This window comes from Pseudonaja textilis, chromosome 13 (genome assembly GCF_049901715.1).
Source record: "Pseudonaja textilis isolate UNSWEBS1 chromosome 13, rPseTex1.2, whole genome shotgun sequence".
Lineage (NCBI taxonomy): Eukaryota > Metazoa > Chordata > Lepidosauria > Squamata > Elapidae > Pseudonaja > Pseudonaja textilis.
Window position 1 is genome coordinate 760,800 of NC_142002.1, and position 21,454 is coordinate 782,253.

General features: G+C 52.1%; 1 protein-coding gene across 4 annotated transcripts in view; it reads right to left on the bottom strand.

Moving 5' to 3' along the window:
* Positions 1–21,454, bottom strand: part of FRMD5 (FERM domain containing 5) — a 67,484-nt gene that overhangs the window by 14,958 nt on the left and 31,072 nt on the right. For all 4 annotated transcript variants that reach the window (XM_026709355.2, XM_026709356.2, XM_026709357.2 and 1 more), the window contains exons 2-6: positions 5,816–5,920; positions 4,413–4,455; positions 2,969–3,047; positions 2,015–2,112; positions 981–1,104 (exon numbers count right to left, since the gene is read on the bottom strand). In XM_026709355.2, the coding sequence (XP_026565140.1) occupies positions 981–1,104; positions 2,015–2,112; positions 2,969–3,047; positions 4,413–4,455; positions 5,816–5,920 (449 nt within the window). The remainder of the gene's footprint in view (positions 1–980; positions 1,105–2,014; positions 2,113–2,968; positions 3,048–4,412; positions 4,456–5,815; positions 5,921–21,454) is intronic.

Sequence of the window (21,454 nt, forward strand, 5' to 3'; positions counted from 1 at the left end):
TCTGCTTGAGTAAACTGGGGAGCAATTTTCCCCAGCAGGGAGGGGCCTGGAAGCCAGAATGTCACCTGCCCAATGGGGTAAAACTTAAGGGGTCTGCAGGCCCAGCTCAGCTGAATTGTTGCAAACTAATTCTTAGATTTACAGTCCCAACTGCAAAGTAATATTGGAATTATATGGGATTAAATTGCAATCTGGCTGTATTTGCACCTGCCGGACCAGACCATTTGCATTCGAAAAGGGCCATTTCACCTGCGCACAAACCAGCAGGCGTTCTCCTTGGCTGGCTTCTCGCCACCCCAGAGATGCTTCCCCCTATTCACCAACCTTGCCCTGTTCTGTGTCCTCCTTCCTTGGATCAAGCAATGCCCTGGAGTGGTTCATAAACAGCCCTGCCTTTTATTAGTGAGACCACCTCCTGGCCCCAGGAGTGTGACAGAGCTAAAGGAAGCCTTGGTTTTTGGCTGCTCCTTGTTCTAGGGACGCCCTAGAGCCAGGAAAAAATAGTTGGAGCTACTAAATCGTGTTTTGTTTTGGGAGGTGTTCACCAGGCTGCCTTCCGGTCCTCTGAGGGGCCAAAAGGAAACAGGGTGACCGACCACGTCTCTCGAGTGCAGCTTTAAAACCAAGCGCCCCTCTTGCTAGGAAGGCCTGTCCCACTGGGCACAGTTGATCCACTTGCGGGGCAGCCTCACCCTTGGGGTCAAGCGCTGGGCAGTCAGGCCTCACCTCCCCTGCTCTGCCAAATGAGCAGAAGCCAAGATCGAAAACTCTCCCCCTTGAACAGCTCCAGGCACACATTTCCCCTGCCTTTAAGGGTGGCTGTTCTAAGGTCATCCAAACTCCCCTCCAGCAGCGCGGAATAGCGGGGATGCCGTCCTTCCAGACTCGGCCCAGGTCTTCCTCCAGGAGGCCTCAGGAAGCTGCTTTTTCGCCATCTAGGAAACCAATGAACACGCAGAAACAGCTACCAAGAGAGTCACCTGAGCTCTATTTTATGGATCTCGGCAATTTTCCTCTCCAATTTCTCAGAGTGTTTGGGGAAAAACTGGAACTTGGAACTGTATCCCTCTGGGTGTTTTCCAGGATCGTAGTCACCAATTTCGGCTGAAAGAAAGAACAGAAATCACCAATAATTACTGACTTTGGCAAACGTAAGCAAAGGGGATCCTTGGTGGGTCCCAGCTGGGGCTGCTGTTTTAGAAATGTCCCCTTAACCCAGAGGTCTCCAAACTTGGCCACTTTGGACTTCAACTACCAGAATTCTCCAGCCAGCATCGCTCTGGAGACCTCTGACTTAATGCATGGAGTGAAGTTTAACCATTGCGTTTATTTTTAACACTTTTTATCCTCAAGTTCTCTAAAAATATGAATCCAGAGCTTCTTTCCAAGCTCAGCAAGTTCCTCCGGTCATCTTCACTTTCCTTCAGAAACGCCACTTTGCCTCTCCTTTTGTCTCTAGATACAGAACAAATAATCTTCTTCATTCCATTTGCTCCTCTACGCTTCCCTGCCCCGATTTCTTTTAGAAAGGAAAGTTTTAGCGAATGTTGAGGCAAGTTTACACTGGCAACAAAGCAGTAAAAACGAGGATAATGAGGAAAACAACATGCAGCATCATCGCAAGAGGCCAGTTTGCTTTCATCGGCAACCAGCGTATATAATAAGCCATCTCCAAAACTTGTCATTTATCCTCATGGCGGGGGCACATATAAATAGCCAGCTGGAGAATTCTGGGAGTTGAAGCCCACCAGCCTTAAAGTGGCCAAGTTTGGGGAGCCCCCACCCCGCCTTAAGCAAATACATTCGCCCGGAAGCTGATCGGCTGCAATCCCTGATGTTATTTGCAGGGTCCCTTTCAGCCCCAGAAGGGTTGCCAGAAAAAGGCAAACTTGCCCTCTTCTTCTCCTTAAACTATTTTCCCTGGGAAGAAAATGAGGGGAGCGATGGAAAAAATCCCCCCCCTTGGTGTGTGTGTGTGTGGGGGGGGCTTCCTCCCTCCCAAAGGCCTCCCTACCTTGGAGGATGTAGGCGGCCAGCAGAGCAGCGTCCGAGGTCTTGCAGAGGAGACGCCCGTGGTACAGATCTCGTTTGATCTGCAAGAAGACGAGATACCTGTCAGGGGAACCAGAGCGAGAGGGTTGAGTGACTTCCTCCCTCCCTCCCTGCGCCTTCCACAGAAGCCACGCGGGGCCTTCGTCCGTCCTGCCGGGGCCTCTTCCGGTGGCCGGTCCTCACCCAGCGTCTCCCTCCCAGGTAGATCTGAAGAGGGCTCCACTTCTGACCGCCCTGATCCCTGACAGGGAGCCTTTCCACGCCTCTCTTCCTTTTCTGAACCGGGTGCCTCAGAGCCAGCACTCTCACAGGCTGCAACCGCTGGGCTGGTTGGGTTGGGTTGAAGGCAGCGGAAGACCACACAAGCCAGGATGGGGTTGGGGGGGAGAGAAGGAGCGGGGAAGAACCTGGAATGGGCCCATGATCTAGGGATGCCCCCGAGGGACGGACTAAGTACAGCTAGAAGGCAGCTGTAAAAATGGAAGATCCGCCCTTTCTGCTTTGGTAGCCATCTCAGCGGCCCTTGAGAAGAAGAAGAAGAGAGGAGCCCAACCACAGGATCTAGTAGGAGACTGACCACCTAATCGGTTCCCAAGTTCTCACGGACCTCCTTTCTACCCCCACATAAACAAGCCAACCCCCCACCGTCCTTTCCAGCAGGAGGCTCAGAACCCGAATTTGACTCTCCCCGGACGGTGTGGCTGGCAAAGGGAGCCCTGCTGGAAAGTAGCCACCAGTTTCTTCTCCTTCCATCTTCCCTTCCTGTCACCTCTTCCTCCGCTCTCTCGTTTCCCCACTGAGGCGTCAGAGCAAGAGGCAGAGCCGAGGCCCTCCAGGGCTCTCCGGCTCTCGCCCCACTCCCGGCAGCTTTGCCTCCGGCCAGGCCAAAGTGGGACGAGGCCCCTCCCTGCCTTACCTGGTGATCTCCTCTTTCAGAGCCGCTGGGTCGGTGGGGTAGAACTTCACTCGGAAGCACATGGTGAACGGGGGCTGAGCTGCAGAAGAGAAAGGGGTCTCAGGTGGGGTCTCCAGGAGCCCATCAGCCCCAGGCCCACGGGAGCCTTCACCCTCCCGGTGCATCCCCCATCCGGCTTAGCAAAAGCCGACTTCATCCAGAACAAAAAGAAGATTTGTGTCGGTCAAAAAGGAAAAAATTGAAAACTGTTCATCAGAAACTGGAGAATATAACGTTCTATAAAGAGGAAGGAAGTCACTTCGAGGAACAGACACAGGTCTTATTTGTAGCTCAGTTACAAATCCAGCCAGGATCCATTTGGAAAAGCCGGCACTTCTTTCAACCCAGTGGATCCCATCAAGTCAAGAAGACTGAGTGGAACCAGATTCCTCTAGTTAAGCAACAAGACCACTAATGCACCCCGTTGAGAGAGGTCCAGAGGGCCCCATGGAAGCGTAGATCCCAGATGTGTGAGTGGGAGATCCCTCATGAGCAGCACAGACCAACCCTACCCACATGCAGAGCAGAACCCATCACGTATTGTGTGATGCACCACGGTGAAGTTTCCAAATCTTGCCACTGGCTGTGAGCCTTGAGTGGGATCACCAAAATGGCCTCTAAATCTCCTGAGGAACTTCTCATACTCGCCTTCCATCAGTCCAATGGCCCATCTTGCTGCTAACCCCCCAACAAGCTTCAAAAAAAGCTCACCCTGCCTGGCCAGTTGGCTCTCCTGTCCATGAGCATCTCGCACCGAGTAAGGAAGGTGCTCAATTGGTCCATGTCCTCTCCACACTCCTTCAGCCAGCTGCCCTGGGAGCGCACAAGGATCGGCTGTGCCGTTGTTGTCAGTGTAGCTGCAGCTGCTGGACATTCTGCCTGGCCTGCTGCAACAGCTGCATCACTGTGGCTTACGAAGGATTGACCTGTGCGTCCATCTGCTGCTGGTGCTCTGCAAGCTGCTACGGAGTTACCAGTGTTGTGGATCCGTGGCCCTGCTTGAGTTCCCCTCTCTTTTGGGGGCAGTAAGAGTCTGGCAAGATTGATGTCAGGTGCCGCCCAAGAACAACGTAACACGATCCAGCCAAAGTTTATTTCCTTCCACTCTATCGACAGAATCTTGCCAGACTAAAGCTAGAGAACTCTTACCCTAATGGATGTATTCTGGGAGGTTTTTCAGGAGTGGCCGCCCTAATTCTCTTCCTCCGTCTCCTATCCAGCTGCCTCTCGTCTCCCCACCACTCACCGCTTCCTCCCTCTTTGCAAACTGCTGCTTCACCCCCACCCCTTCCCCCTTCAGGGATCCAGACCCTCACACATTGCCAAGTTAGAGGCGCTGCCTATAAATAAACATTTGAAGGTAAATAAATAAAAGATAAATAAATGCACGAAGATAAATACTTACATCGCATTTGCTTCACAACAGACTTCGTGAATTCCAGCCAGTGCTGAAGCGAAGGAGAGAGAGAGAGAGAGAGAGAGAGAGAGATTCAAAAGCTAGCAAAGAGAAGGGGGGCCCTGCACTGTCTTCCCAAAAAAAACCCTTGACTTTGGTGATAAAATTGGGCTGGCTACAAAGTGTTTGGGGCTGAGCAGGAGCCGTGCAGAGATCTTGTAGAGATATTAGTTATAGCTCATTTTCAAAAGACTAGATCCTGATCTTTGCAATGCGAGCGAGGTTTGTGGCTGCAAATCCCGGACACGCAGGCAAGCCGGCGACTTGGGATTCCCCCCCGTCCCCCTGCCTGTTTTGTCCCCGAAGCCCAGCATAGGACAGTCCCGAGGGGGTCCCAAGGGGGTCCCGAGGGGGTGGGTTTTTCTGGACAGCCTCCCGTTATTTTGATGCTCAGGCAGGGTCCCAAGGCTGATAATGCAGCTCCAGAGTGTGTCCTGCCCAGCTTTCTAACCACTTCCTCCGGACCCGTCTTGGAGCAGGGGCTGTGACCGAGGAGGGGAAGGCTGGCGCTGGGCTCACGGCCTCCGGGCGAGATTCCCCTCTGTAGGGAAAGCAGCCGCCCGGGCGGCGCAATTGGCATCCTCGGGGATTTCTCCCTCCTCGCCTCGTTGGGCCGGCAGTTCTACCCCGGCAGCAAATGCTGGGCCCAGACTGGAGGAGGGCACCTCAGCTCCCTTCGATCGACTTTTGGGGGCTTTTCATAAACTTTTAAAACGGGGAGTTTGGGAGGACGAAGCGGCGCCATCGAGTTTTTCCTGCGGGTTGTAAGTGTGCTGCTCTTTGATTCTGACTGCTTCACCGTGCCGAGTCTTCTCTAAGGAGGCTGCCTGGCGCTGTTTCCTATCGCCCGGAGCCTTTGAATCGCACTGCTGCAAATCCAGGCAATACGGAAAGTGCTCCTCTGTGGAGGGTCTTCATCGGCAACAGAGCTTCCATCGCAAGCGGTTTCAGAGAAAAAGAAACGCTGCTCTCTTGGTCCAGGTGAAGCACACACACACACGCACACACACACACAGAGCTCCTTCTCTGACCTTGGACCATCGCTTAGCAGGCCACTTCTACTGACCGTCTGCATTGGACAGAGAGGTTGTCAAGGCTCTTCATTCCCCATCGTTCCCAAGCTGGCCCTCCGCTTCTTCCTCTCCTTCCTCTTCTTCCTCTTTGATAGGAGCGTATAAGATTACGCACTCTCTTTCATTCAGAAAGGACTAGCAGACTATTGTTGAAGTCCGTGGATCAGATAAGGACCGTTCCTGTCGACTGATTCCCTGTCGTCCCATGAGGGCAACCCTAAGCTGGTCCTTCAAGGGGCCCACAGCTGCGCTGACCCAAAGCACCAAGTCGGGACTCACCCGCTGCTTGTCGGGGTCGACAAAGCGGATCCCAAAGTAATCCTTCTCCAGGAGGTTTAAATGATGGCACAGCAGGTCAAACAGGAACTGGCCTTTGGCATCTCTCTGCAAAACAGAGGCTGGAGTCAGTCAGGGCAGGCAGGCTGGGAGCCTGGAGGAGGGTGGCCTGGAGGCGCCTCCTCCAAGGGATGGACCCAGACAATGCAGCAGCTGCAACAGCAGACACAACTTCCCCAAAGGGAATGCCCAATAGGTTTCCAGCATTCCCTGCCAGGCTCCAAAAGCCCAAGATACACTCAGCTCATTTCATGTTCCTCGCTTACAGACAGAAATTTTGCCAAACTGAAGGAGACGCCTTTAAACTCCCATTGAACACAATCTCTGGGAACGCTTAGGGAGGGCCCCTCTTCATCCCTTTTCTCTCGCACAAACTATCTAAGCGGCTCTGCCTCTTGGCCCTCTGGAACAATGGTCGGCAACCAGTGGGCTGGGGACCACTGGTGGTCCTCGAGAAAACTTTGGTGGTCTGCAGAGAAATGTCACCCCCAGAACACTCCCCAAAGCAATTAATCCAGGATGCGTGGGAACACAAGGCTTGCACTGCTTGCATTGCGAACAACACGAGGTAGTGAAGGAAAGGGGGGAAAGGGGGGAGCTTGCCCCACTCACCCCATGCACCTCGCCAGGCCACCGGGCTGCTTCTTTCCGCTTCTTCCTTCTCTGCTTTTGGCTGCACACAAAGAAAGCAGCAAAAGTCTTTCTTTCTCTCCCCCAAACTCTGCCAGAAATGAGTCTTTGGGACCCTGCAAGGCCTCCTGTTCCAAGAGGATGCGCTGGCACGACAAGTCTCACAAAGACTCATTTCTGGCAGAGTTTGGGGGAGAGAAAGAAAGACTTCTGCTGCTTTCCTTGCATGAAGCCAAAAGTCTCTCTCTCTCTCTCTCCCTCTCTCCCTGAGAACGGAGCTGGAGACTGTATCCTGCAATCCCAAATAAAGAATGATCGATCGGTAGGGAAACAGGGTGGGAAATTTTCCTGCAGACTTTTTGGGGGATTTTTCCAGGGTCTCTGGTCTGCGGAGTTTAAAATTAGTGGTTTGGTGGTCCCTGAGGTCCAAAAGGTTGGCGACCGCTGCTCTGGAAGGCAACCCCTCCCTTCCTCCTGGGAATCCAGACTATTTTCCACTGCAATCTCTCTTCCTGACTTGGGACCGAAACTCTAAACGTCCTCCTTGGGAATCAGCCCACCCCGATTATCATTTGAAGAAAGATTAATGAGCTGGCAAATGCTGCTAGGCCCCCTATGGCATTGAGGCTCTCTTGGCAGCATCCCCCAACCTCTCTGGTTGGCTTCACTGCTGTGTAGCAGTAGCGAAGGGGGAGGGTCCCCTCCTGCTTGCATTGGGGCAGTCACGCCACGAATCCTGCTGGGCAGCAGCTGGCCAAGAGCTCTTGGTCAGCAAACAGGAGCTAGAAAAGAAAGGAAGGCCTGCCTGGGCCGTCCGCAGACAATGGCCCTGCTTCCGACTCCGCTGCTCTGGAGGGGGGGGGCGGCCTCCCCTGAGAGCCCAGCTGCCCTCCACACCACCCAGAACAGCTTTGTTTGCAAACAGAAGCAACTTCCAAGCTTTGCAAGAAGGACCCCCCAGTCGTGCCAAGAATAGGGAGGTGCAATGCCTCCTTTCTGACATTTGGGGCGTCTGAAGAGCAGCTCTCGACTGACCCTTTGCAGAGTCCTGCCCCACATCAGCCGGGGCCTCACTCACTGGGCCTCCCCCTCCTAAGAGCCTCGCTTGTGTCCACAGCGGAAAAAGAACCAGGTGTTTCTCAAAAGGGCAGAATCCTCCTTCTCCCCACTTTTCCAGGACTCCTTCGTGAGCAGAAAATGTCACAAAGGACGTTTTGTGGCCGCCCAAGGCAGAGGTCTCCAATCTCGGCAGCTTTAAGCCTGGGGGACTTCAACTCCCAGAATTCTCCAGCCAGCAGAGTTGAAGTTGAAGTCCCCCAGGCTTAAAGCTGCCGAGATTGGAGACCCCTGGCCCAATGGCTTAATCTGTGTCCCCCTCCTCCTCCTTCTGGAGCCAGGATCCATGGAAACCCCTGGCTTCAGGGAGCAGGGCGGAAACAGGTGGCTCGGGGGCTTCTCCCTTTGGTTTAAATACACCTTCTGGGTGGGGGGTGAAACCGGAGGATGCCAAACTGCTTTGTGACCCTTGACCCCCATGCTGCTCCACAGGCCGGGCTGAGAGGGTCGGGCCCAAATCCGAGATCTCCATGGGAATCATACACAAACTAGCAGTGGGAAAGGAAGCTGAGCCCTCGGAAGCCGTTCCCAAAATCGAAACGACTGGGAAGATGAAAACATGAACGAACTTCAGTGGAGACAAAATGCAAATCAATTCTGCTCTAGAATCATAATAAAGCTTTGATTTCATTTCATTTCCTTTGATTTGATCTGCAATGCTTTGGGGCATCTGGAGTTAGAGATAGTCAGCGGAAGATCTGACTCTACAGGTCCAGAAATCTAGAAAACTGGATCTGAAGGCGGCAGCAGTCACGGCAGCAAGTGAAAGCCAAGTAAGTCTCACCCAGCTGACCCCCACCCCCCCAAATCAAGAAAGGGGGATGGGTGGGGTATTCTGGGAGGGAGATAAGGGGGGGCAGATGTTCTGACCAAGGCTTCAGAGACCGTAATTATGCACATGCTTATTTTAAAAGCAAGCCTCGTTTTAGTGCAATGCTGGGAATTATTTTCATTCCCAGCTGGTAATGAATCTCAAAACAGTCCCTCGAGATAAACACCCACCTTCCTTTTCTGTGAAGTGCTGCTGAAACAGAAGTGTCAAATGAACTAGAAAGAAAACCAATCGAAGTACAAAGAGCTTCAAGAATGAATCTGAACCGAACGACTTTGCTTCCTGCAAAGGTTTCGTCATCTTGGCCTGACTTTTATGCCTTATGGGTGGGGCAATCACCTCCCAGCCTTACTCCTGAGTTCCCCTTTTGTTTCAGCTGCTCTCGCCTTCTAGCAGCTCTGCACACACGCGCACTGGGAACAGGCTCCCCTGAGTCCTCTTCCTCACTGCTGCCATACTCCAGAGGCAGCACCCCACTCTCAGATGGTCCTGGCCCCATCTCTGCATCGGACGCAGGACCCTCGTCCGAGTCCTCTCCAGACTGATCCCTGTTCTTCCCCACTGTCCGATTCCACTGCGGTCTGCACAGGCTGAGAGCGAACCACAACACCAGAGCCACAGAGAAGGCAGAAGGGATGGGGGGGGGAAGAGGGGAGGAGGGGGACAAGGAAATGGACAACGGAGCAAGAGCGTTTTCTGCTGCTCCAGAAACAGGATTCAAAGGAAAGGATCTTAGAAAGGCAAGCCAAAGACTAGGACGGGATTGCTTTGCTTGGTGTTAGCTAGAAGCCTGGAGACCCTGAGTTCTAGTCCTGCCTTGGCACAAGGCCAGCTGGGAACCCCTTGGCTGGGGAGGGTCCCCTAGGCCTTGGGTGCAGGTAGAACTTGCCAAGGAAACCGCAGAGACCAGACCAAGCAATTGCCAAGAGTAGAGACTGTAGAGACTGACTAGAAGACAAAACAAAAACAGATCACACTTTCTGAGCAAAGGAACCGGCTACTTTGAAAAGGGAAAGATATTTTTAATTTAAACGACTGTTTTAAGGCAGGCCCCGGACGTCCCTTATGGGGGCCACTGCATCAGTGCATCAATAGGGTGTTATGGGCTCTGCCAGGGCGCCCTTTCCAGCTGGGCCCTTTGTCCCTCCCACCCCAGCAGAGTCTCTATACCAGGGATTCCCAAACTTGGCAGCTTTTAAGACTTGTGGACTTCAACAAACCTTAAAGTTGCCAAGTTTGAAGACCTCTGCTCTATATGCTGAGGATCCCAGATGCTGATGGACCGCTGTGGTGGTCCTAGAGCCGGTGGTCCAGTCCCCAGGGTCACCTAGCCTGAGGTTGCCCACCAGCGGTGTGTGTGTGTGTGTGTGTGTGTGTGTGTGTGCATGCAGGCCCTCTCTTACAAGTTGTTGGGACGTGCCCTGGTGTCTGCTGAAGTCCTCCGTCTTTGCGCATGTGGGGTTGATGGCCAACTACTGCTTTCGTTTTCCTTCCATACACAGTTTTGTATTTTATAGTTTCATAACGGCTTTGTGTAGCAAATCGTGTAAAAATATAAATGAAAGAATAATAACCTAATTTTTGTACTTTGCCATCTCCCCCTGCCAAACACTGTCCTACAGCGCAGTAACAGCGACAGCAACAGCAGCAGCAGCAGAAATTAAATACGTGTTAGCACATTTTGATCCAAGGGAGAACACAATGAAAGTGGTTTTGTGCTGCATTTTCTGCTGCGGCATAGACGATTCTGTGTCTGCAGCCAGAGAATCAGAATCACGGGGCTGGAAGGGGCCTTGGAGGTCTTCTAGTCCAACCCCTGCCCAAGACAGAAGACTACATACTACCTCGGACAAGTGCTGGTTCAATCTTTCTTGGAAACCACTTCAAGTAGCATTTCCTTCTATTTACATAAAGGTTACACATTAGGGGATCATCCTCATTGGCCTCCCAGCCTCGGCTGGTAGAGGTGACAACCTGAACTCAGCCAAGAACTGAGCAGTGAGGTCCCTCCCTATTCAGCCAGGTAAGCCACCAAGTGAAGGTGAAGTGGAAGGAACGACAGCCTGAATGAGGGGGGCAGACGGGGCAGACCCAAGGTCCCCACAGCGGTCTGGTTTTCCCCAGTTGGCCCAGAACCTTTTCCCTGAAGTCCCCTGGTCTGAAACCCTGGGGAGGCTCCGACAGGACGGGGAAGCTTTTCCTTCCATTGCAAGGTTGAAAGAACCTCTGCAGAATTTTCTGCAGACAACGCACCCAGGAATTGTCTTAAGTTTCCCTTTTCATAGGGACCGAATAAAGTGTCGCTTGATGGCTTGAGGGGCAAGGGGAATTGCATTCATATTTTTGAGTACAACTGCGCTCTGAAAAAAATTAAAGCATAAAACGACGAGGAGCTGGTTGGTGTCACTGTGGTATTTCACGCACTTCTGCCAACTAAGACAGTGGGGGGGGGTCGACATCCCCTTGTGTCGAAGCCGCTCTGCCTCCCACCCAGGTCTGACAGACACCCCCCCCACTCCTGACTCCCCCCCCCCACTCCTGCGGCAGCCTTGCCAGGCACTTGGCTCCCTCCAGCCGGCACGGAGCAAGCCCAGCTTTGCAGTCTCGGCGGGACAAAAGAGATTTGAGCAGCTGATGGGAGCCAGGCCAAATCCAGAAGGCCTGGCCTCCGCATCCTTAAACCGGGAAGGGAGGGGGGAAAGGGGGCTTGTGCCAAGTCTCTTGTAGGTAATGGGTCCTAAGTGTGACACCCATCTTGTGTGTTTGTGTGGTTTTTATATCATTCCACCCCCAATCAGAAATTCAAAGGAGAAGGGGACGATGAGGCCAGCTCCTTGAGTGTAATCACAGGCTGAAGTTTAACCCGACATCTGCAAGATGGATCCGCTGTACCCTTGGCTGCAAGTGACATTTTAATCTCCTCTATTGTGGAATCTTCAGCCGCGTATTTACATAATCCTTCTGGAAGAGGATTTGTGGAGGAGAAATACTTCTTCCTTACGTCCTGAGTTCTCTTTTATCTCTTTAAAACCGAACTCGGGCCCTGGTTGCTTAGGAGTTGGCTCGGCAACCATCACCTGCAGCTAAACCAGCCAAAGCCCAAATGTTCTCTTTTCACCTTGGGGCAAAAGCCCAGCCTGCCACTCTCTGCTTCTAGCCTCCCTAAAACTGAGCAAGGGAAGCCCAGTCAAGTAGGCCTAGTACCAACGGGCAGCACAGGACCTCTTCACAGCAAATGAGCGAGAGAAGAATGCGATCTAGAAAGGGGAGGGGAGGGAAAGGGGAGGGGAGGGGAGGGGAAGAAAAATCTCCATCCAGCTGAAGCAACTGGAGGGGGTCCGTCTTCTGTGCTTCTTCCACCCAGGCCTCTGCAAGGGGAACCATCTGTTTTCTCCTCTTCACATCAAAACATTCTCCACATCAAACATGCCTTAATGAGCCACAATTAAGAACAAGCATGAGACAGGCTTGTGTCAGAACAAATCACTTAACACCATTCAAATATTCATAATGAACTGAACACAGAGGAATTCTCCACGATGCATTCGTGAAAGAAAGGCGCTCTCGCGCACACAACGGCAGCCTCCAACAAGGACATGACAGGAAATGAACCAAGCGTCTCTTCGAAGAGCTTTACTCTCCCCGTTTTGCCATAGCCTTCGTTCTCTTAAGCCCTTCAGGGTAAGATGAGCAGGTGAGCAGAGGCCGTCCTCGCTCCGGTACTTCGGGTGGGGCAATGGCTGCTCCCCACCCTCCTTCCTCCAAGCCAGGCAGAACCTGCCGCCTGTTGGAGATCCACTCCACCGTGACCCTTCCTGGATGCTGCCCACCTCACAGAGCCAAGCAAGCCCCCGCTGGGGTGATGGATGAAGGGGAGCCCCAATGCCAGGGCCTCCTTTCCCAGAACCCATCACCCAGAGGAAGGAACAGAGGGTCAAACGGAGCCCGAGTGCCTAGCAGCCTCTTCCTCCCAGTCATCCTCGTTGGCTTCTCCTTGTCAGGCTTCGTAGCAACCTCTAGACAATTCCGTCAATATTAGAAGACCCTGGGTACTTAAGGCCAACTTGGCCTGCAGACTTGCAATCTCTAGGCACACACACACACACACCCAAGCTCTGGCCTCTTCCTGGAGATATTTTCAGCCTGAGCCTCTTTCTTACATAAACCCCAAGCGTTGGGAGTTGCTTTTCATGACAAAGGCTGCTTTCCTTCTGAAGCCCCTCCCCCAGAGGCCTCCCTAAGGCTTCCTGCGTACAGCTGGGGACCCACACACCCCCTCCCCGCCTTTTGTTTTCTCCTTGTCAGCCAGCCAGCCAACGAGGGCGACTCTTCAGCAGGCTGGTACCCAGGAGAGTCCCACGGCTCAGCTGCCACAAAGCCCCTTCCCTTCCCTTCCCTTCCGGCAGCTGGCGGGCACAATCAATTCCTCTCCTTTTTTCTCTCAGCTTCAGTTCTCCCAGGAGGAAAAGACCAGATAGTAGCACCAAAGGTGAAGTCCCAAGAGAATAAAATGTCTGGCAACAAAGGGAAGCCTTGCCTGCAACAAGGACGCAGCAGTGACACAAACACAAGGCTTGGGGGGAGGGGGGAGGAGCAACACACACACACACACACACACACACACACACACACACACACACACACGGGTCTCTGTTGCTGAAACCCCAGAAAAGGTCTGGGGTTCACCTGGGTGCCTCCCCTGGTGCCCTGGGCCCCCTCGGGTGAGGATCCGCAGCACTTGAATGCGCCAAGGAACCGAACCACCTCCAGAAATGCAAGGGGCTTCGTTTTATGTGGGGTTTTGACAAGAGGCCACGGCTAAGAGATCCAGGACCGCAAAAGGAATATGAATCAAAGCAAAGCGACCAATGGCTATTGGATGAAAAATGTCATACTCAGAGATCACCTCCGCAAACATAAGATCGGCTTGGAACAGTCTCTCCACTGAAAAAACTAAAAAGGCCGGCAGAGGAGAGTAGAGACGCAGAATTCCAGAATTCTGCAGGCATATTCTGTGGTAACCCTATAAATAAAATGAAACAAAATGAAAGTGGCATTCTGTCAGGACTTTTACTAATGGAAAACGAAGGAGATAAGAAGTGATTGATCTGCTGCAAATGGGAGACTTGAAGGTCATAATCTAGATTCCTTCCTTATTCTGTGACGCCATAAAAGAAAAAAAATGCCCGCACTCTCCTTCTCCTCCTCCTCCTCGCCAGATCCTTCTCATACCATCTAAAGAAGCCATCCTGGCTGGCTGGCATCCTCCACAATCAAGTAGGCTGATGAGGCCTTTAGTGCACACTGTCGTGGTCTCTTTCTCGCCCCCATCCCAACCAGCAGGGCCACCTGAAACACCCACCCTGGCTGAGTCCTTCCGCGTCTCTGCACTGATTTAAAACTGTCACTGAAACCCTCTTCAAGCCGTTCTTTGTCTCACAAGGGAAAGTGTCGACGATGCTGTTAGGGGCACTTTTGTGGATGAACGCCATTCTCACGCCCAGGAATTTACCCTCTGGTGACTCTGAGCAGGCCCTGCTCTTCCGCTCTGCTCCCTACCAGAACAGAAACCCTCGTTCTCGCTGATCAGTGCCCGGTCAGATCCATCGAGGAAAGAGCAGTATTAACATTTCTTCCCCCCTGAGACGAGCAGTTGAAATACTCACCTATTTTGAATGGTTTTTCCCACTTTGCTCCTCACCCTCAACCCAGGGGTGGGATTCAAATTTTTTAACAACCGGTTCTGTGGGTGTGGCTTAGTTAGTGGGCGTGGCTTGGTGGCCATGTTACTGGCTGGGTGTGGCCAACTCAATATCACTCACATCGAGGCACGCATCTCCTCGCCTGGCCTCTCATGACTGTGAAAAAGGGTCATAAGTCACTTTTTTCAGTGCCATGGTAACTTTGAATGGTCCCTCCGCACACACAAAGTACCAGCAAAGGAGGGGAAAAAACTCCCAGAGAAGTTCCTGAGACAGGAAGTCCAGTCCTGCCAAGAATGTAATAAGGGTCAACGGAGAGGCAGTTTCTGTAAGCAACACCAGAATGTTCCCTTCCTCCTTCCTTACAGGATTAGGCCGGTAATTTTTTTCTAACAACCAGTTCTCCAAATTGCTTAGAAGGTTAACAACCAGTTCTAGTGAATAGGTGCGAACTGGTAGAATCCCACCCCTGCCCTAACCTGCTGGAGGCTTCACAGTCCAGTGAAGTTGGCGCCGCTCAGAGTAAGTGGTGTCATCAGCTCCAGATCATGTACGAAGAAATGACGGAGTTCCATTCTGTGGTGCTAAACCAATTCTTTAAAAAATAGCCCAAAACGGCGAAAGGGGGAGGGAGGCAACAAACAGCCCAAGAACAGAAGGAAGGCCTCCTCACCTCGAAATCACTTTCTTAAATCATTTGTGAATGTTTCAGAATGCACATTTTAAACAAGAATTCTTGGGATGTGAAAGACAGGAAAGGGCAGTCAAAGCGGTTGTGGGAGAAAGGAATAAACTGATAATGGGCAATACTGAGAGGGCAAAACTTCTCAACTCCAATTTTATGCCTGTCTCGTAGAGGCAAACGGAGCCCCCGGGGGTCTTTGCCGCTGGGGGAAAGAGAGATCTCGACTCAGGACAAATGAGCCAAGGAAAACAAGAACTTAGCTAATTGAAAGCAATGTAAGTCACCACTGCCAGATGCAGTCTACCGCAGGTTACTGAAGGAACCAGTGGACTTGATTACAAAACCCTTTTCCGTAATCCTGGAAGATCCCTAAAGGACTGGCATGGTCCCAGAAGAATGGAGGAGAGCAGATGTCACCCCCAGCTTCAAAAGGGGAAGGTGGAGAAATGGGAAACGACACCTTGGTCAGCTTAATCAGCTGAGAGGAAGGAAGGAAGGAAGGAAGGAAGGAAGGAAGGAAGGAAGGAAGGAAGGAAGGAAGGAAGGAACCCAGCCAGCCCAGGGAGAGTGTCTCATCCAATAATTCAAGAATCAGCAAACCCTCCCATCGCCTCCATTTTCCTCTTCCGGAGAAGTGCTGCATTGAGCAATTAGAAGCGATTAGAACTTCTATTTGTGATAGGAAAATTCCACTTTCTTCTTTGCTCCAGAGGCACCTGCCTGTCTGACTCAATTACATCTGCCTGGGCTAAAGTGACATCACTTTCTCTAATACAGTCAGAAGCAGCAGGCATGTCTTTGCCGAAGGGCAGCGGCTCTGCCATGGTTGGTGGCATTAGCGACTTCCCCCGAGCCAGCCTGGGACTCTGGCTTCAGGGGAGGCTTGGCACGACGTCGGAAGCCATTTGATTTCCCAACTCGGAGCTTGTTCTTGGTTGAATCTTTTCCTTGGAAAGAACCGAGGTGGCAGAACACCAGCCCAACGCAGCGGGTGATTGGTGAAGCCAGCCGGCTGAGCTCAAGTTGGAAAAGGAAAACGGTGCAGCTGGAGAGAGAAACCAGGAAGCCGCCAGATCCAGGTTTCCTGGCTCAAATCTCCGGAAGGAAAGAAGCAGCAACAAACGCATCTCAACAGCCATCAGAGAACAGAGGACCAGATCACCAAAGGAGAACAGTGACAGTGCAGAGCCTATAAAACGGTTCAAACATTCCTAAATCGACCGAGTTGCCCAGCTGCTTGGATTGTTCTAAATTGTTTTCGTGCCTTCCTTCGCTCTGCTCAGAGCTCCTTTGCAGGTCTTTGGTGAGAAGTCCTGGATTGCTGTTCTGGGCAATGAAAGATACTTTGTACGGCTGTTTCCAATTACTTTGATTCCTAATTTAAGGGGCATTTTCCCCACAGCAGCCCCACTTACTATTCATCTTAGGATATTACTTAGTTGTTACTAATATTTACTACTACTGAAGGAACAGCATGGCTTCCCTAAGAAGGATATAGTAAGGACAGTGCATGGTCCCAGTGTAGCCAGTGACCAAATAATATCAATTAAGCTTCATGGACAATCCTTTAATACGATGATTATCCAAGCTTACGGTCAAAGCACCAATGCAGAAAGAGGAGGCGAAGGATTATATTTTTATGATCGAGCTTAATCTGAAGACCATGCAGGTGAGGTGTACCGTTTCTGGTGGAGAAAGAACGAAGTGCCGTAGGAGGAAAAACACCCCTGCGCTGTATGACTCCTGGGCTGTGGCTGCTGCCCTTTCTGAGCCTGACCCAGACCCCGCTGGGTGAGAGACCCTTTTTGTGAGTTTTGGCTGTGGGATCAGAGGGGTCTGTGTGCGAGTTACCTTCCTCCCTGCAGGGTAGCAGTAGTCTTTTTCATAAGGATTACTGCCAAACGAGTTCGTCTCGTACCTTTTTGCCTTTCGTTTCTGCCACCCAACTTCGTATTTCTTTTCATTAGATTTCATCCTATTTGTTTCAACTCACTGCTCAAACTTGCCTAGGCGTTTTTGAATTCACTCTCCCCTCTAGTCAGTTGAGTAGGCAGCATATAAATTGCGGTCAATAAAGTCAGTAAATGAAAACGCATTAAGCAACCTTCCCAGCTTTGTGACTGTAAATTTGAGAAGCGTCACTACAATTCCCTCCTCTGAGTTACTGTTGAACTGCACAACTCCAGGGTGCTATGACACCCCATGTGACTTTCCCCTCTAAGCTGAGGCAGAGCCATGAATGAGCAAACTTTGAATACAGTCGTTCAGACAACGGTGAGTCCACCTAGTAGGAGTACCATCTAGCCCAGGAGCGTCAAACTCAAGGCCTGCGGGCCAGATCCGGCCCGTGGGACCACTCTGGAAACAGTGAGGGACCCGCCTGCAGTGCCTCTGCCAGGAAAAATGGATTCCCGAGCTCCGTTTCCGGCTGAGACAGCGTCCTGCAGCCCATTGAAAACGGAGCTCGGGAGGGCCGCCGAGCTCCGTTTTCAATGGCAGAGGGTTGCAGGCGGTCGGGAGCCCATTTTCCCTGGCAGAACGCTCAGGCCGCCACAGGTGACATCGAGCAGGCCATGCCCCCTCTGACCATGCCCACCCCAGCCCCCTGAGGTCAAACACAACCCTGATGTGGCCCTCACTGAAATCAAGTTTCACACCCCTGATCTACCCCATATTTCATAGTATTATAAAGGAGAATATCCTCACTTCTGTTCCTCCGCAAGCTGCTTCAGCTGGATTTCTATGCTCCAGTTCCTGGATTTCTATTTATGTAAACTGCAGTGCTCCCTCCAGGTCTGTTGCTCCCATTCCTTTTAAATAAATTATAGCCTTCTGGGCTACGTGTCCATCACGATGTCTTTCCTTCAAGTTTCAAGGATGTCTTTGACCGCATACTTGTCTTCCTGAGTTAGGATCTCCAGTTTTCCTGCTTATTTGGCTTGGTCCTGAAATAGCTGGAATTTGGAGGACTCTATTTAGTGGCTACTCCGTTGTAGCTCTTCCTGGGAGGAAAGGGCCAGGCCTCCCAGCTGAAGTACTGGCAGGAAACCCCACCAGAAACACATCTTTGCTAGCCATCAACCATCTAAATCCACCTGCCCAATGCAGGCGACCCTCCAGCACTGCAACTGATTGTAAGCCATGGCAATTTGTGGGACACCCAAGTGAGCCTTTCGGCTGACCAAGGTTGGAGACCCCTGAGTTAACCAGTTGCCATCACTTTGCTGGCTGGGGAATTCTGGGAGTTGAAGTCCTCCAGGCTTAATGTTATCAAGGTTGGAGACCCCTGGGTTAACTGGAGCAGCTCAGCTTTGACCTTCTGCTGAGAAATTTCTTTGAACAACCATCTCCCCGAATCCAGAACAATGCTATTTTTTTCAGGAATGAAGAAGCGAGTGGGACTTGTCCATAATTCCCCTGGATGGCAGCTGCTGCTGCTGTTGCCTTTCTCCAAGGGCCCCGCACCTCCTTCCCGAGGTCTCCATGGCCCACAGCAGGACAACTCAGGTGCATCGGCCAAGAAACCACCAGACCAGACAATTTCTTCCTGAAGATCAGAAATGGCCAAGAGCTCCTGGCCACAACCTGCCCCAAGGATGAAACTTCAAATGAGCCCATGTAAAAGGAATAGTTTGATTAACTATGGCTTGTTGAATAACTCTCAATTATTGCTAGGGCTTAAATCATAGTTTACCAATTGATCGTATTCACACAGCACCCTGAACTAAAGCCACACAAACTAAATGATCTTCAAGCACGAAGGTTAAGGCTGGAGCCCAAATCTGACCTGGATTAAGCCACCCACCGCTGACCCCCACAGGCACCGTGCAGAAAGCCAAAGCTTGTTTGGGGGATGAAGTGGGGGGGGAGTGTTTGCCTACAAAAGAATGCCGGCCCCCCTTTCCACCAGCTGCCTCAGAGCAGCATCCTGGCTGTCCTTCACAAGGCTGAGCTCTCACGGGATGACCGTCCGCGGGTCCCTTCCGCCGGCTCGCACGGATGGGCAGGCAGCCTCTGGGAGGAGGAGAGGAAAGGTTCTCGCTAACGCTTCCTGACAGCGTGGAAACCGGCTGCCATCAGGGGGAGCCACAGGCCACGCCAGGAGGGCTCTTTGGCAGCGGCTGTGGCACAATGTTCAAACCTGTCACTTCGGATCACATCACCAAGTCCGTAAATAAACTCCGGTCTCCACTTAAGGGTACGGAGCCTTCAACAAACTCTAATCTGAAGATGTTTCCCCCTAAAAGCCAGACTCAGGAACATCTGCCACCTCAAGGGTGACAGCCAAGACCAGAGCTCCCAAAACCAACCTGGGAAGGAGGCCTCCTGTCGGCTTCCTGGTTTGATTCGGTCAGGGAGACATTGATTTTAATGACAGCAAAGGAGTTAAGAGGGGTTTTGCCTTGCTTTCCCCCAGCTTTAGGTAACTGAAAAAAGTTCACTAAAAATGAAACCAACGAAGAGAAGAGCAACTATTAGAAGTGAATAAAGACACACTTTGTCCAAAAGAAGCGGGAGGCAACTCGCAGGGTCGAGTGTTTTGGGGAGGGCTCCTGGGTGCTGCAGCTGAGATCTTTATAGAGTTTAAACTTTCTGATCTTCTCCAGCCCCAGGGCAAGTGGAGGGCAGGCACTCAGGCATGAAATGAAAAAGGCGGGAAGCTGATCTAGGAACGGCGGTTCCTTGAGGGGTTCCTCAAGTCCGAATCCATTCTCCTGGGTGGGGGGGCAAAAACAGAGCCTAACAAGGGACTGCAAAGCTGCCCCCAGGGAAACCCTCCCCCAGGTCCTCCTGGAGGCCTCTCCAGACAGACCGGACAGACCTTCCCCAAGGGGCCAAAGGCCAAGGAAAGGCTCAGGAACATCCCCCGGGCACTCTTGGCACCAGGTGGGCCTGCAGAGGCGAGGGCTCCCTTTCATGGCCAGGGCTTGTCCAGAGCAACTTGGAGCTGGGGACACACTGGGTGCAACCAACCCCCCCTGACCCCCCCAGAGACAGATGGATGGGGATGCTGCAGATATAAGACCGAAGAGCAGAGAGCAAAGTCTCCCAAGGACCTTCCAACTACGTCTCAAAGCAGCAGCGAGAGGACACAGCAACATTTCTAGTACAGCTTTTAAACAGGTTTAAATCACTCGGAAATGAATACAAGATGCTGATGGTCCTGCTGGGAAATAAGTAATCAGATTCCCTTTCCTCGAAGTGACTGTTACAAAAACCAGGGAAATGAAAAGGCTCCGTTCAACTTCCAGCTCAGTGCAAAAATTGCAGAGCAAGACAGAAAACGAGGCGTTTCTGTCAGATCGACGGGCAGGAATGGAGAGCTCAGCCCTTTTCTAAAGTGCTTACAATTCAGAAATTTCTTGTACTTAGCCCAAATCTGCTTCCCTGCCATTTCTACGCTTTGGGGGTCATCACAGGGAAGGCGTCTCCTCCTCCGCCTTCTGCCAAGGAAAGCCTTGGAGTGGCCTTCAGGTCACGCCCTACTCGCTCCCCTTGCCAGGGGGCCTTCATTCTGGGGGGGGTCTGATTGGCAAAGGCTGCGCTCACTCTATTTGCTGGGCATCCCAAGGTCCTTCTCCAGCAGGGCCATCGCAACAGGAACAGCCCCTTCTGCTTCATGCGGAACGGAGCTGGGAGGCCCACAGGATCTGCCCAGGCCCCAGCCAGCGGCGACAGGCCTCCGACCCACTCGGGCACATCCCCAGAGGGGCCACAGGGCTGAGGGCTGGGCCAGGATGGACATTACCAACTGGGGAGAAAGAGCAAGGGAGACAGAGGGTTCCTTTTAGGGGAAAGAGCGGAGGTCCAAAGCTCCCCCAAGGTTGCCTCAGCTGGGCTGCTCCAAGAAGCACCCCAACAGGAGCCTTTGGGCAGCGCAAGGGCGGCGTTCATTTTGTTGTCCCTTTCCAAAGGACCGGGGGGGGCATGAACGACGACGGTCACTGGGCCCAGGAAAGCCCCTTTTGCTTCTGCCTCTGGGGTGCAGCTTGGAAGAGGAGGCCGTCCTGGGTCCCGGCATGTCCTGGGTCCCTTAACCAACAGCTGGGCTGGGGAGAGATGAAGGGGAGGGCTGCCTTCAGAAAGGGAGCCCAGGGTGCCGTCTCTCCCGGAAGGAGGCCGGGCTCTCTTAGGCAACTTCTGCTGGACTTATAATCTTCCTTTTCCAGGGAAGAATTGGAAGGTGCTACAACTTCAGTCCGGGAAGATGTTCCAGAGTTTTCCTCTACCTTAAGTATAAAATGGTACTATCACTTCCTGTGATCTTGATACGATCCCTCTGTTGATGCACGTATACCACGTCCACAGCATTTCACTGATCCACTAATCTAGTAATTTAATCCAAGAATGCAGTAAGGCTTCTCTGGCGCGGTCTGTTTTTGACAAACCCATGTTGGCTTCTATTAACAACTGTGCTATTTTTAAGACATTCACAGATCCATTGATTATCTTCTCCAGGATCTTCCCAGATATTGGGGTCAGACTGATTGGTCTGTAATTTCCTGGATCCATTTTTTCCCCTTTTTTGAAGATGGGAGCCACATCAGCTCTTTTCCAAATCTCTGGTGTTCCAGAACCGTTGAAAGATACAGTTCAGCGCTTCCAAGATCACACCT